The sequence below is a fragment of the Mastomys coucha genome, unplaced genomic scaffold, assembly GCF_008632895.1.
Source record: "Mastomys coucha isolate ucsf_1 unplaced genomic scaffold, UCSF_Mcou_1 pScaffold8, whole genome shotgun sequence".
In the NCBI taxonomy this organism is placed as follows: domain Eukaryota; kingdom Metazoa; phylum Chordata; class Mammalia; order Rodentia; family Muridae; genus Mastomys; species Mastomys coucha.
Window position 1 is genome coordinate 60798350 of NW_022196914.1, and position 15941 is coordinate 60814290.

The window sequence follows — 15941 nt, forward strand, 5'->3', positions numbered from 1 at the left end:
AAAAAAAAAAAAAAAGAGATTGAAGTAAAGGCCATCCAGAGACTGTCCCACCTGGGGATCTATCCCATATACAGTTACCAAACCCAGACACTATTGTGGATGCCAAGAAGTGCATGTTGAAAGGAGCTTGATATGCTGTCTCCTGAGAGGCCCTGCCAGAACCTTATAAATACAGAGTCAGATGCTCACAACCAACCATGGGACTGAGCCTGGAGTCACCAATGAAGGAGTTAGAGAAAGGACTGAAGTAGTTGAAGGGGTTTGGAACTCCATAGGAAGAGCAACAATACTAACCAACCAGACCCCCACAGAGCTCCCAGGGACTAAGCCTTCAACAAAAAGTACACATGGCTCCAGCTGCATATGTAGCAGAGGATGGCCTTGTCGGGCATTATCTTAGTCAGGGTTTCTATTCCTGCACAAACATCATGACCAAGAAGCAAGTTGGGGAGGAAAGGGTTTGTTCAGCTTACTTCCACACTGCTGTTGATCACCAAAGGAAGTCAGGACTGAACTCAAGCAGGTCAGGAAGTAGGAACTGATGCAGAGGCCATGGAGGGATGGTCCTTTACTGGCTTGCTTCCCCTGGCTTGCTCAGCCTGCTCTCTTATAGAACCCAAGACTTCCAGCCCAGGGATGGCACCACCCACAAGGAGCCCTACCCCCTTGATCACTAGTTGAGAAAATGCCCCACAGCTGGGTCTCATAGAGGCATTTCTCCAACTGAAGCTCCCTTCTCTGTGATAACTCCAGTCTGTGTCAAGTTGACACACAAAACCAGCCAGTACAGGCATCAATGGGAGGAGAGGTTCTTGGTCCTATGAAGGCTTGATAGATGCCCCAGTGTAGGGGAATCGAGGATGGGGAGGTAGGAGTGGGTGGGTGGGTGGAGGAACACCCTCATAGAAGCAGGGGGAGGGAGGATGGGATAGGGGGTTTCTGGGAAGGTGGGGAACTGGGAAAGGGAATAACATTTGAAATGTAAATAAAGAAAATATCCAATAAAAAAAGAGAAAAAAAGAAATACTAATTGAAGGGTTGAAATGGATGTAAAAACTAAAATAAATCTTTATTTTTACATTGTGTGTGTGTGCGCGCGCACGCGTGCGTGTTGTGTATGCCACAGCATGTATGTGAAGATCAGAGAACAATTTTGGACAGTTTTCTTTCACCTTATGGGCCACACTCAAGTCTTCAGGCTAGACCAAAAGTCCCTTACCTGCTGAGCCATCTTGACAACACAGATAAGTAGAGCTTAAATATTCCAGGGGCACCTACCTAACTCATAAAGTGGTAAAAGTATTCATTCATATATTAGTTTATATTTTTCTTTAGATTTCAAACCTTATTATTCAAGATAACACTGAAAGAGGAAAATATGGAGCTGGAACTCTGCATGGACATGTAAGCCTTGATTTCTGAAGCAGAAGGATGGCTACGTATTCAAAGCCAACTTAACTCCACATTGTGAATTTGAAGCCAGTCTGGGCTACAGAGTAGACCCTACCTAACTACCTCCTGAGGGGGAAAAATTCTCAGTTAATAAGCTAATAAGTGTAGTAAGAAAAAGCAGAGGAAAAAAACCCACATATTGTATGGAAGAAAGGAAATAAAGAAAGAAGAGAGAGAGAGAGAAGGAAGGAGGGAGAAAGGGAGGGAGGGAGGAAGAGAAAGGAGGAGGGAGGGAGGGAGGGAGGGAAGAAGAGACAGATGAAAGGTGAGAGGGAGAGGGGGAGGAAGGGAGGGAGGGAGAGAAGGAAGAAGGAAGAGAGGAAGAGAGGGAGGGAAGAAGGAAGGGAGGGAGGGAGAGAAGAAGGAAGGAAGGAAGAAAGGGAGGAAGGAAGGAATAAAGACACCAACAATATGGAATAAAAATGCACAGAGGGTTGACACATCCCTGACATCTTTAGTTCTGAGGAAGCTGAAGCAGGAGGATAGCAAGATCTGGGCCATCAAGGGCTACATTGAAAGTCCAGGTTAGACTATTAATCCACAGACACTGTCTAAAAAAAGCAGGTAAAAATTTAACTGTATTAACAATATAATACAGTAAAATAACATATATACTAAATATAAAAAAAGATTAATGTATTGGGGTTTTATTTTAAAATTTCTGTGCTTGTGTGAGTGTGTGTAAGTGTGCATGTAAGTGTGTGTGTGTGTGTGTGTGTGTGGGAATACCATGTACATGTAGATGTGGGTGTTTGTGGGTGTCTTCTCAGTTGCTCTCCACTGCAGACAGAATACCTTTTGTCTGTATGGATGTGACACCTGTCAATAATAAATTTGACAGCCTATGGTTTAGGCAGGAAGTAGGAGGTGGAACATCCTGATGGCAGAAAGGATTCTGGGATAGTGTGAGGTAGGAGATTCACCCAGAGAACATGTCACAAGTCAGACGCATAGTACTTGAGCACAGGTAACCAGCCACTTAGCAGAATGTAGATCAGAATAAATGGGTTATATTTAGTTATGATCTAGCCAAAGAAGAGCCTAGTAGAATGGCCAAGGTATTTATAAATATATTTTAAATCTGAGTCTTATTTCTGGAAGCGTGGGACTGGGAGGAAGAACCAGGCATAACGTCTACACTCTACCTTACTGTTTGAGACCAGTTTTCCCAGAACCTGGAGCTCAAAGGTTCTACTATTTTGATGGGTTAGTAAGCACCATGGATTCTTCTGCCCTCAGCTCCATAGCATCTCCCCTTTGGATGCTTGTCTCACATTGCACTGAGAGCTTCATTGCATAGCCTGGGAGCACTTTATAGATGAAGCCATGTCTGCAACCTCAGATTTGTATCAGGTATTATTTACGTGATTGTGAATTTGTTTTGTTACTCTGAGACAAGACCTCTTGTAGCACATACTGGCCCCTAGCTTACTATGTGGCCAAGGATGATGACCCAGATGATGAACATCCTCTCGCTTTTACCTCTAGAGTGCTGGGCTTACAGATGTGTACCATTGTAACCACTATGCCTGTTTGTATGTCATGCTAGGGATGAAGCCCAGGGTTTTGTGCATGCTAGGCAAGCATTTTACCAACTGAACTCCTTCCTAGACTCAACTCTTAAGTCTAACAATGTAATTGTGGAAGAAACTCGCTTTAAATTTTGGTACGTAGATTGAAAGACAGGAAAAAGACATGAAAATGATACTGGGCACCTATCTTAATACACAAGAAGTGAGAATAAGGCACAAAGTGTCACTACAGGTAAAGAGTATTGGCCTGCCAGAAAGATCTTACAGCTCTACATGTGCTGCGCACCTTACTTGAAGATGTAAAAGCAAAGTATGAGGAAGATAGACAAGGTGGCAGAGATCCATTAATTGATTATTTATTTGGAGATTGAGCATGGGCTTCTGTGTTCTAATTCTGGTTTAGTCGTACTCAGATAAAATCCCTAAGACCGCGAACTGGAGAATCTTGTTCCGTTCCATACTGCAGACTTTTACACCTTTTTACATACATTGTAAATACCAGCTAATAAAATGAGTACCCTGCCAGGTTTGTGAAACACCAAGTATCATACAGACTTAACTGGGCTGTGATGCAGGGGTGGAACACTGGCCTAGAGAATGAGGCACTGGGTTCAGTCCCCAGCACTGGGAAAACAAGACCACAGACTGGATGCTCCTATAGCTCCCCAAAGAGGCTGTTGACTTCCCCAGTCTGACCAGGATGAATCTGACTCTGTAGAAGGGCAGGAGAGGAAGCAGCATGAAAGAGGAAATGAGGAAGTAGGCTGAACAGATGTTTTAACAGACACTTGGCAGCAGGCAGCTCCAACAATTCTGCTGGCTTCTGCACAAGGGAACCCCTTCTACACTCACCAATTTCCAGCACGCTATCATCATCCAAAGTCTCCGCAAAGACAAGAACTCGGAGGCACAGAAGCTGCAGACACTGCTGGACAATCAGTTTGGCCACTTGGTGAATCCCGTCCCCAGTGGGAAGGTGCAGTTCTTCCAGGTTCCTGAGAGAACCCAGAGCCTGGGCTGTGGGAGACATAAGAAGCCATCCTCGGTAGTACTTCCAACATGAGAGCCAATGACTTACCCAGTCTGTAGTCTCAGAGGCCCCACCTAGCCAAGGCCCTCCTCATCACTGTCCTCTCCACAGACAGGAGAAGTGGGCAGCAAGCAGCTCCCCCCTGCTGCTCTCTGCCGCTGCTTCCTCCATCCTCCCCGAACCTGTCCATTCTCCCAAGTCTCTCCATTTTCACGTCCTCTCACACAGCCAGGCTTCCTCTGGCTGCAGGTCACTTTGCTGACGCCATAAAGCCTTCATCCCACCCTTCTTTACCATCCCACCCCCTGTCAGCACCTCAGTGATGTCACGCTGAGGAGACCCGCACTAGACACTAAAGCGTGGTCCACTACTGTGACAGCCCTCCTTCCCAAGTACACTCTTTGCTCAGCAGGATATTCTGTAGATCACATGATGACTAAGTCTACTTCCGGAGCCCCACAGAAACTATTTGGAAAACCTTCTAGCATGGACCAATGTTCCAGATTTATCGTTGGCTTTCCCTGTTTCAGTTCTTGAATGAACCATGTCTCCACAGATTCGAATTCTTGTAGGAAAGTATTTAGAAATCAAGTCCAGGGATTTGGGCAGTTGGCACAGAGCTTGCTTAGCATGCTTGAGACCCTCAGTGAAGGGATAATCTCTTGTGTACTGTGTGGAAGCACCAACTGTCAATAAAAAGCTGATGGCCTATTAACAAAAGGCAGGAAGTACAGGTGGGAGTTCCAGTCAAGAGATTGGAACTCTGGGAGCTATTTCAGAAGTGAGAGATTCATCTTGAACTCTGAGGAAGTCAGACACATGAAACTGAGGAGATATAACTAATCATATAGAAGACAGAATAGTTTAAATCGGTTATAAACATTATGAGCTAGCCAGGGAACAAGCCAAAGCTTGTGGACTAGGCACTTATTTATAAATAAATAAGCTCCTGAGTCATTATTTTGGAACTGGGGTGCAGGCGGAAAAGCCCGCAGTTACACCCGGGATCCATACCCATGCCCTTTACCTGCACACCTGTACACAGGCAAAAACACACTAAATAAGCCTTGTTTTTGCTCCATTGTTTTGATAAAAAGCAAGATGGGTAGCCAGAAGCTCTACCACCTATGAAAACTCAGGGAGTTTCTTGTTCAGGTCATATCTGCTTAAATCAGCAAAGCTGGATATAAAATTCAGTTTCAGCATGTGCTGACAGTAGTTATATTAGCATGCATAGGATATAAGTTTCATTTAATTGGGTTAAATGATCCATTTTAGGCTTTTAAAAGACAAAGCCTCACTCTATAACTCAGACTGGCCTGGAACCCATAATCCCACTGCCTTGTCCTCAGTGCTGAGATCATGGGCCTGTGACACCACTCCTGGGTTCTCAGTAATCTTTCTCAAATGGATGACTTAAGACATCTACCCACTGAAAGAAATTGTCCTAGCTCTGTACAGAAAACAAAACTGTTTCAAATAGAAAGAAAATGAGCAGTTGAATGCCGTGTCCATTACTAGTGAAATGCTTTCTGGTCTCTTCTATGAATGTCCTGGGAGACACTTGTGTATGCAAACCTAGATTTCTTTTTTTTTTTTAAGATTTATTTATTTATTTTATGTATATGAGTACACTGTAGCTGTACAGATGGTTGTGAGCCTTCATGTGGTTTTTGGGAATTGAATTTTTTTTTTTAAAGCACCTCAGCTTCCTCCAGTCAACTCTGCCTGTTCAGGGCCAAAGATTTATTTATTATTACACATAAGTACACTGTGGCTGTCTTCAGATTTGCCAGAAGAGGGCATCAGATCTCATTACGGGTGGTTGTGAGCCACCATGTGGTTGCTGGGATTTGAACTCAGGACCTTTGGAAGAGCAGTCAGTGCTCTTACCCGTTGAGCCATCTGCTAGCCCCAAACCTAGATTTCTATATATGTTTATACATCTATGGATGTTTATGGAATAACAATGAATCTGCACAAATATTTCCAATTTTTGGCTCTTTTCTTTCTTCCTGACATTTGAAAAGCAACTTAACTTACATATGTACATATTGTGTGTGTGTGTGTGTGTGTGTGTGTGTGTGTGTGTGTCTATGGTTTATTTGTGTTGGCGTATGCGTAGCCTGGTATGGGTTTAGGAATTTAGAGATCAGAGGACAGTTTTTGGAAGTGGGCTCTTTCTCTTTCCATCATATGGGTCCCAGAGATCCAATTCAGGTCATCAGTCTTGGTGCCAGGCCTCTTACTTGCTGAGCTATCTCCCAGGCCTTTTTCCTGACAAATTTATTTACTATTTTGGCAGACCTCTGTGAAGAAAATCCTCAACTTCACTTTGTACTGACTTTTTATGAGAACTAGAAAATATCATCTTGAGTGAGGTAACTCAGACCCAAAAGGACATGCATGGTGTGTACTCACTAATAAGTGGACATTAGTCAAACAACAACAACAACAAAAGGACAGAATACCCAAGATATAGTCCACAGAACTCAAAAAGGTCAACAAGCTGAAGGGCCCAAGTGAGGATGCCTCACTCCCTCTTGGGAGGGAGAAAAAAGCAACCACAAGTTGGGAGAGAGGGAGGGACCTGGGAGGGAAAATGGACAGGAGAGGGGTTTGGGGGGAGAGGGGAACATGATCTGGTATCAGGTAAGGGAAAAGGACAGAAGCCCTGAGGGCCAGCAGAAAGAATGGAAACAGGCAACCTCAGGAGGTAGGAGGTTGCACCAGAGAGCTGGGAGGTGAGAGACTCTCAGGACTCAAAGGGAGAGAATGCCCAACAGTAGGGAGAGGGAACTTATAGAGCCCACCTCCAGCAGGAAGACAGGGCATAAAGCAAAGATGGGGGCATCTCACAGTCACAGCTCTGATCCATAATTGTTCCTGTCTGAGAGAATTACAGGAATGGAAATGGAGAGGAGCCTGAGGAAAAAAAGGTTCAGCGATAGGCCCAAAGAGTGATCCAGCTCAAGGAGAGGCCCCAAGGCCTGACTCTATTACTGAGGCTATGGAGCTCTCACAAAAAGGGATCTGGCATGACTGCACTCTGGAAAACCCAACAAACAGGTGAAAGAGTCAGAGGCAGATAGTTGCACCCAACCAATGGACAGAAGCATCTGACCCCTGTTGTTGAATTAGGGAAGGCTGAAAGAAGCTGAGGAGGAGGGCAACCCTGAGGAGGACCAGGAGTCTTAATTAATCTGGACCCCCAAGATCTCTCAAACACTGGACCACCAAACAGGCAGCATACACCAGCTGATATGAGGCCCCCAACACACATACAGCAGAGGACTGCTTGGGTCTGTGTTCATTCAGAGATGATGCATCTAACCCTCAAGAGACTGGAGGCCCAAGGGAGTTTAGAGGTCAGGTGGTGTGTGTGGGGGAGTGGGAACATCCACATGGAGACAGGGTGGGTGGGGAGGAGGTATGAGATGTGGAGTAGTAGTCAGGTGGATGGTGGAGGGGGAATAAAATATAGAGTGTAAAAAATTAATTAATTAATTGAAACAAATAAAAAATACAATCCCCATCTCCAGATGGTTTAAAAAAAAGAAAAGAAAAGAAAAGAAAAAAAAAATTCACTTCATTAAGGATTCATTCCAAGCTGGGCACAGGAGACCAAAGAATTGCTTCCTTATGTCTGAGACAGACCAGCCTTCTGTTTCAATATTTGTAATTTTCTTTTCCAGCAGTGGAGAAACTTGACTTTCTTATAGTCAAGATGCATTCTACATAAAGAACCTGAGTCACATGACAGTGGCCTTCTTAGAGTCTAATGTTGTCTTTACCAGCATCTCCAAGGCCAAAACACAGCCACCCGCCAGCTGTCTCCACAGAAGGGAAGAAAAATGGGGGGTGGGCAGCCTCTCTCATGCACACAGAAGTCTGGGAAGTATTGTGAAGACAGCTCTGTACCCAGGAACACCACTATCTCCTTTTCCCCTGCTAGTATTTCCCATGAAATCACATTATTTTTCTAAACATTTTAAACTCAAAAATATATAAAATCATTGTGTTCAATATTGTTTATCACATTAGTTTTCTTAACATAAATAGAAGTCTTTATATGCATTCTGAAACCTTTGAAACAAAAGAATATAGCATTTTTACAGTGGATGCAACAACAAAGTTACACAGTGCCCCCATAACCAATCTCTATGTCATGTCAGTGAGTATGAGAATATTGCATTTACTGAGATCAGATGTAAGGATGTATGGGACCAATGGCTTCAGGAGGTGAGAATGAGCATCACCACCATGTCCTAAAGCCCAGCATGGCTGGTGCATGACCCTCACTCAGCATCAGCACACTCTACCAACCACAGGTTCAAGTTCTAACAATCCCGTGTGCTAAACATCTGCAGACATTTCCTCCTCCTCACTATTCTCAGAAGAACACAATGTAACACATTAAAAAAAAAAACATGGCATTAGGCATTGTAGGCAAAAGAGAGACGATTTAAAGTGTGTGTGGGTTGTGTGGGGCTAGGGGCAAACTTTACTGCAACATTTTATATCATAAAGGAGCCTCTACTGTTTACAGCAGCAGCAGGCCCTGGAGCCAGCTGTCATAGATATCAAGGGACAACTGTACACAGCTTGCTTTGTTGTGGGTTCACAGGAGGAGAGGGTGGAGGAAGAAGAGGAAGAGGAAGAGAAGGAGGAAGAGGAAAAGGAGGAAGAAGAAGAGGAATATCAGAAATGCTATTTTATAAACTTACCAAACTTTTCTGATGTTTCCTTATCTGGGAATTGTTGGCTCCTAAGATTCAATATCTTCAGAGAGACAAAATTTGGCAAAATGTTGACTAGGAAAGGGAAAATAAAATTAAGTTAGGTCAGATATGTTCCTATGATACAGAGAATTTAAAAAATGGCAAAACGTGTTATAACATTCAGACTGAATCACTATGACTAAGTAGAGGACACAACTCAGCAAATGAAACATTTAAAATGTAGTTTCTTAACTGTAGCTCATTCCTTGTTGTGAGAGCCTCGCTGAGGATCAGGTGTCCTCACATTTCCCATGACATCACTGGCATTTAGTTCTCACATATTTAATGACTCTGTGCACTGGAGCATCTGAGGTCAAGGCTCTACAGTTCTTACCAAAGGTCTTGGCTTCAAAGCATCGTCCAGAAAACTCAATCTCTCTGAGTTCCTTGCAGGAAGCAAGCACAGCCATGAGAGACTCACAACTCGAAAGGAAATCACATTTCAGATGGAAAACACGGAGACTTGGAGAGTTCTGAATCAATTTAACTGGAAAAGATGAAGGATGTTCAGAAATTAGAGAAGACCACAAATTCCTGTCAAAGTTGAGCCCTCAATCCATGAGCTGAGCCACACTGATTAAACAGACAGTGAAGCAGTATCTAGATGTCAGACTACACTGGGCTTGTGCTCAGTCCCCACAACTGACTAGTGAGCAGACAACCTGGGACAAGTTCCTGACACTTTCTGGATCAGGTTTCTGTTCCTGTATTTCACCTTCAGTGTCAGCAGTGTAACATCTCTGTGTTTGCAGACTGCACGATGCATTAAGAACTCTGTACAGAGTAACATCAAATGGAGAACAACTCTGAAGCACAACTTAAAATGTTTTTTAATTAAATTATTTATTTGACGAGTATGTGTGTATGTGTGTGTGTGTGCGTGCACACACATGGGAGACTACAAAACTGCCATAACACATATGTGGCTATTAGAGGACAACTTTGGGGAAGTCTGTCTTATCCTCTTGCCAGGGATCCCACAGATCCAACCTATGTTATTGGGCTTGGCAGCAAGCATCCACTGAGGAATCTTCTTGGTCACAAAATTTTTGCTTGGTTGGTTGGTTTCTGTTTCTGTAGGTTACGTAAGTGTAGAAATCATATAGTTAGGTTGACTTTAGAGTTGTGACAGTCCTTCTCAGGTATCCCCCAAGTTCTAGGATTATAGGCAGGAGCTACCATGGCCCATGCTAGTGACTTTTGGTATGCAAATCTGCCATGTCAGTCCCCAGTTTATATTTCTTCAGTGTTCAGTGTTTTAAAAATTTGGATCTGATGGTACTTTAGTCATTTTGCTAAATGACATGACCTAGAAAGATGGCTGCGCAGCTGTCTGGCAATAAGGGTCTGGGATGGAGAGAAATGGAGAAAAGGTCAAGCTGCTCCCAGTCAGATTCCTTCTCCCTGTGCAAGCAGAAGAAGAGAACTCCTCACACTGCTGTGGAGAGGAAGGGTTAGGAGTGGACAGCTCATGTGGTGGAGTCAAATCTATTTGAAGATACATTTTTGTAGCTGGATAAACCTGAGAAGTCAATGATCTCAGTTTCCCCAGCTGACAGTCAGTAATAATCACTGTGCCTTCTCTCGAACAGTGGGTATAAGGAGAGAGCTAGTATCTGTGAGGTACTCAGAACAGTTCCTGACATGGTAAAGACTCGGGTTAGAAAATAAATCTCTGCCCTCTTGATGATTAAGAGCATTGATCTTCCCATGGACATAGTTCATGCTGGCAGGCCCACGGAAGTTTTAACTAATGATTATCTAAATGTTCTTACAATTACTAGACAAGTAGATTTTCCAGCTGAGACATGAACTGGAGATCAGCACCATCCTTACCTAGTTTGGAGAGGTCAGACTCTGTGGAGGTTCGGATGGATAACTTCTCCATGTGATGGAGGTTTGGGAACTCTCCAGGAAGGAATGAGAGCACATCCGGTTTGCCCTCTAGTCTCACACACAGTTCTTTCAGGTCCAGGAACTTGTCCAAGTTAGGGAAGAGCTGATCTGGAAAGCAGCACACAGTTCCCATCACTCAAGAGCCCAAGTGCAAGTTCTCAAGGTGCTGTGATCTTCAGCCATATTCATACTTCCAAGATGAAACTTCTCAGACATCCTAGCATCTGATAGGAAGCACATCCATGAAGATACTGCCAGCTGCAGCATCTGCTGATCAGAGGCTGTAGAGGAAGCTGGCCTCTAGACTCACAAAAATAACTGACATCTCAACAGTGTGGGAACATCTGGTTATGCACGTGCAAAGGCACGCACAGCTGGACTCCTGCCTCCAACTCATAAAAGGTAAAAATTGGATTAATGACACATGTACGAGATAAAAGTATAGAACTCTTACATGAAAAAGGTAATGTTCAGAACCTTGGACTTTACAGTGGATCCTTAGATATGCTATTAAAAGCAGTAGCAAAAGTATGTAAATTAGACCTCTTCAAAATTAACAATCATTCATGTATCAGTATAAAGAGGTGAAATGACAACATATAGAATGGAAGAAGAAGGTTTTCAAAGAATGTGTGTGATAAAGGTTTTGATGGATTTATTTTTATCAAGCTGTGGATGGGCCTTACACATGGTAGGCAAATGCTTTCCCAGTAAGGTACCTTACCTATAACCTACGAGTTTAATGCCCACAATATGCAAAGAACTCCTACAGCAGAACAATTTTGTTTTGTTTGAGAAAGGATCTCACTCTATTCCCCAGGTTGGTCGAGAACTCGTTACACGGAGTTGGCCTTAGACTCACGGCAATCCTCCTACCTCAGCCTCTGGAGTGTCAAGATTAAAAGTACAACCTACCATGCATCATCAAATCTTTCAAATTACAAAGAATTTGAATAGACATTCCCCCCGCCTCCCAAAAAAGAAGCCATTGTGAGCAGTTGAGAATATGTTCAGTCTCACTCAGTCATCGGGAGAATGTAAATCCCAGCCACAGGAGAGAACTCTGACTGGCTAGAGTATGTTTATGATGAGGCAAAGAAAGAGGAGGGAAAACAAACCTAAAGGAGAAGTGGGAGAGATGGAGACTTGGACCTTGTTGGTCCTTGTTGGGAGGTGAATTGGAGTAGCAATCTTGAAACACACTTGGGAAGTTCCTTTAAGGTTAAATGTAGGGGAAGGTGCTAATAGTAAGGTCTGGTTCTCTAACTGGTTCTTGATTTTGTCAATAAAGAAGGTGGGAGCCAATTTCTGGGCGAAGGGTAAAAGCAGGACTTCCAGGTCCCAGGTGGAAAGGCAGACACAGGGAAAGAGATGAGGCACTTTTTGGCCAGGCTTTGGAATGAGAAACATGCAACAACCATGTAAGTTCTTGGAGTAACTAGAACCGGTGATCTCCGACACAGATGGATGACTGATATAGGCTAGCTGATAAGGTTTGGCTGGGAGATTCTGTACCCAGCAATTGTGTTATTGGGCTAATTCAAAGATAGTAAAGTTGTCTGAATGATTTTCTTCCACACAGCAAAGGTGGGCAGAGATAAAGAGAAGCTGAGGGGTTGATGACGGCTCGGCAAAGCTAGGCTGGGAGGGGCTGGGAGCAGGCTTGCAGCTCCTGCGAGAGGCTATAGCTAGCTAAGCTGGGAGGAATGGGCAAGTGGCAGTCCATTGGGTGTGGCACTGGTGGCAGTTGATCTCAGAGCTCAGCCAGGGGCAAGAACCACAGTCCTGTTCTTAAAATTACATGCAAGAGTTAAACTCAAAGAAGATGCAGTAGCTCACAGATGTCACCCCAGTGACTGGGAGGATGAGGAAGGAGGGCTACCGTGAATGAACTCAAGCTACCGTGAATGAACTCAAGGCTAGCCGATGTTACAAAATCCCATGGTAGCTTAGGCTATAGAATGAGAACCTGTCTCAAAACATTAGAATGGCCATAGGAACAAGCAAGTCTGCTACTCCGAGACCTATATCCAAACCAGCTGACAGCAAGGATCAAAATGACACTTGTAACACAAATGATCATGACAACATTCCTCATAATACCTGGAAGATGAGATGGAAACAACCAGTGTTCATAATGGGTAAAATGACAAGCAAAATGTCAAAGTATACCCCACCCATGCCTCATCAACTCTCTCAGGTTACAAAGAATCTAAATAGACATTTCTCCAAAAAAGTGGCATGTATGTACACAATGGAATATTACTGACTTTGGAAGTCCTGATCCTCTCACCTCTACCTCCTGAGTGTTCAGACTGTGCGCATATATAACCATACAAACTTTATTCAGTTCTGGGACTTGAATACAAAGTTTTGTATATTCTACCCACCAAAGGAACTCCCCTGTCCTGCTTGGTCTCTATTTTACATGAGATAAACATTATTTTTAAATCTGTGGGATGATGTTGGAGTATGTCTATAATCTGGCACTCAGGAAGTGGCATCAGGAGGCTCAGGCAGTTCAGGTAATGGTCAAAGACAAAATGAGTTTAAAGTCAGACTAAGCTCGATGCCCTCTCCTAAGAGTAACATATGGCACAGGGATATGGCTCAGTGAGGAAAAAGCACTTGTCCCAAGCCTACCAACCTCATTTTAATCCCAAAGATCCATGATGGAAGGGAAGGATGGCATTCCTGAGGTTGCCCACCCCCCATACCTATGCTGTGGCATGGTCATGTGCCCATACACATATCTGCAAACACACAAACTAATGTAAAACACACTCAAAAAAATTAAAACACACAACTGTAGACAAGAAAAGCATTCCTAAGCATGCAACAGCTAAAGACAAAAGCTAATTATAAAATTAAAAAACTAAGCATTCACATTGCTATCAAAACACATGGATAACTATAAACAAATTTAATGAAAGTCAGATAAGGTCTGTACTAAAAGTCATCACGTATTACTTAAAGAAAGACAAAACTAATAAATATTTTTCCTAGTTGGTTTCTGTCAACTTGAAATAAGCCAGAGTTATCAGGAAAGAGGATTCTAAATTTAGGATGCCTATAGGGAAGTCTGCAGTTTTTTTTTTTTGATTAATGATTGATGAGGGAGGGCCCAGCTCAGTGGGGATGATCGTGCCAATCCTGGGCAGGAGGTTGGGAGCTGAATAAGAAGGCAGTTATTCCAAGGAAATAAGTAGTCGTGAAAAAGGAAGCTACACTCCTCTCTGGTCTGGCCTACAGTTCCTGCCATGAAACTCTTCAATGATGGACTGTGTGACTGTATGGGAATTGTATTGTATGATAAACACATTGCTAATAATCCCAAGTTGCTGGTCAGAATGTCTTCTTACAGCAACAGAAACATAAGTAAGACTATACTGTTCTCATTTTTTAATTCTTCTTCTAGAGAAGCCAAACCCCCTCTTCCTTCTGACAAGAGTGGGGATAATTCTCCAGCATCATCTTACACACAGTCCACCATTTACTGATAACGATAATGTGCCCCTAAAAGCTCTTCAAGCAATGAGGTTACTATTAAGCAAACTTTGTGTGAATTATATGAAAGTCAGCCTATGATTCAGGGCCTTATATCGATTTATATGCTGCCCCAAACAGTGAAAGTACCTATCAAGATACATTTATGAAGAGATGAAATTGAGAAGTTTCACTCATCTAAGCTAAGAATGAGAAAACAGTGTCAACCAGAATGGTTATGATAATACACTCGGAGATACCTGGAATCTGGTTTGTTCCTGAGACCTCAAGAGACTGCAGGGCAGGCAGGGTGAGAAGCAGCTCCTGTTCTGCTGTGCTGAGCTCCAGCCTGGACATGGAACACTTGGTGACAGAGGTCTTATTCAGCTCCAGAGCTGGGCGGATGCTTTCAAGAAAGCCACTGCTGTTGAATAAACAGAACTCGATACTCTCTGAAGCTGAGAAGACTTCCATGAGCACCTGGAGCAGTGCGTGGTCTGCTGGACCCATGTTGTTGACTCCAATTTCCAGCCTAGGGATCTTGTATGGCTTTGGGGACAGTTTCCAATAGCCAGTATTAATATTTAGTGAGATGTGGTGTTTCATATCCTCATAGTTCTTTATTATGTCTTCATTTTCTGCTAAATTTTTCTGGAATTCATTCATAGATTGAAAGGCAAAGGCATAGTCCTGATCTATAGTTGGTGGCTGTACTTTTTCAAAAGATTTTTCCATGAGTGAAAAATCAATTCTCTGTACCCAGTTATTTCCATTTAATAAAACCTTAATACTCTTCAATAATAAGAGGGTCTCTGGGTTATCCCTAAAGTACTGTAAATCCAGAACTTTCAAAGCCAGTGTTCTCCCTCGAAGGAATTGCAAAATAACTGGAGAGCATGCAGCAACCGTGTTGCTTTCATGAGCAAAGTTTAGAGCAATGCGCAATAAGTTTTCTGAAATGAGCAGAGAGAAAGATTCAGGAGACAGCTGCCACAACCGTCTAAGACACTGAATCCACAGTAAAGTTTCTGGATGGAGCTTCACGTAGTCCTCATTTTCAGACATGTTCTCCAGTGAGTCTTTCTCATCCACCAGCTGAAGCAAATGAGATACAACTGTTGGCCCTGCCTTTGAGGAAGGAAGGCTAGAGACATACTTCAAAAAATTGTTGTAGATGCTCATAGCCTTCACAGGTGAGTTAATTTGTCTCAAATAATAAAGTCCCAGATCTTGGTCTTCCTGCTTATCTGAATCCAGGAGTTCAGTCAACCTCATGGCAGCAAGAAACTCCTGGAACAGAGGACCTAAAAACCGGTAGACTGGTCTCAGTCTCTGGGCGGTGAATTTGCTCATCAAGCAGGTGGTGAGCTCTTCATCTTCATCAACTCCTGCCTGGGCCAGGTCATCACTGTTGAACTCAAAGCATGATGAGAAAAGCCCTGTCAAGGCCAGCTGCCCACATGAGGACACGGTGGCCTGGAGAGGCTCAGCTGTAGCTTTGTACTTTAAGGACAGGTATTGCATGTAGGACTTGAAAAGTGCCACATCCTGAAAGGGCTGGTCAGATGGATTTTGAATCCAATCAGTACAGACTGCTGCCACGAAGAGGGGGGTCTTGAAAATTCCCTGTAAATATTCATGAAATCCAAAGTAATTTATAAATCTTCGCACACGCATTATGTCATGTGAGAAAAATTTCCGTAACACAGAGACAGTATTATAGAAGGGAAACTCGTTGATCTCTAGAATTGTATCTAGGTATGG

At 43.3% G+C, this 15941-nt stretch overlaps 1 protein-coding gene across 1 annotated transcript in view; it reads right to left on the minus strand.

Annotated features, from left to right (window-relative positions):
- Naip (NLR family apoptosis inhibitory protein) overlaps positions 1-15941 on the minus strand; it is a 56842-nt gene that overhangs the window by 11532 nt on the left and 29369 nt on the right. Inside the window, exons 10-13 of the mRNA XM_031360326.1 lie at positions 10632-10799; positions 9130-9282; positions 8742-8828; positions 3837-4001 (exon numbers count right to left, since the gene is read on the minus strand). Coding sequence (XP_031216186.1) covers positions 3837-4001; positions 8742-8828; positions 9130-9282; positions 10632-10799 — 573 coding nt within the window. The remainder of the gene's footprint in view (positions 1-3836; positions 4002-8741; positions 8829-9129; positions 9283-10631; positions 10800-15941) is intronic.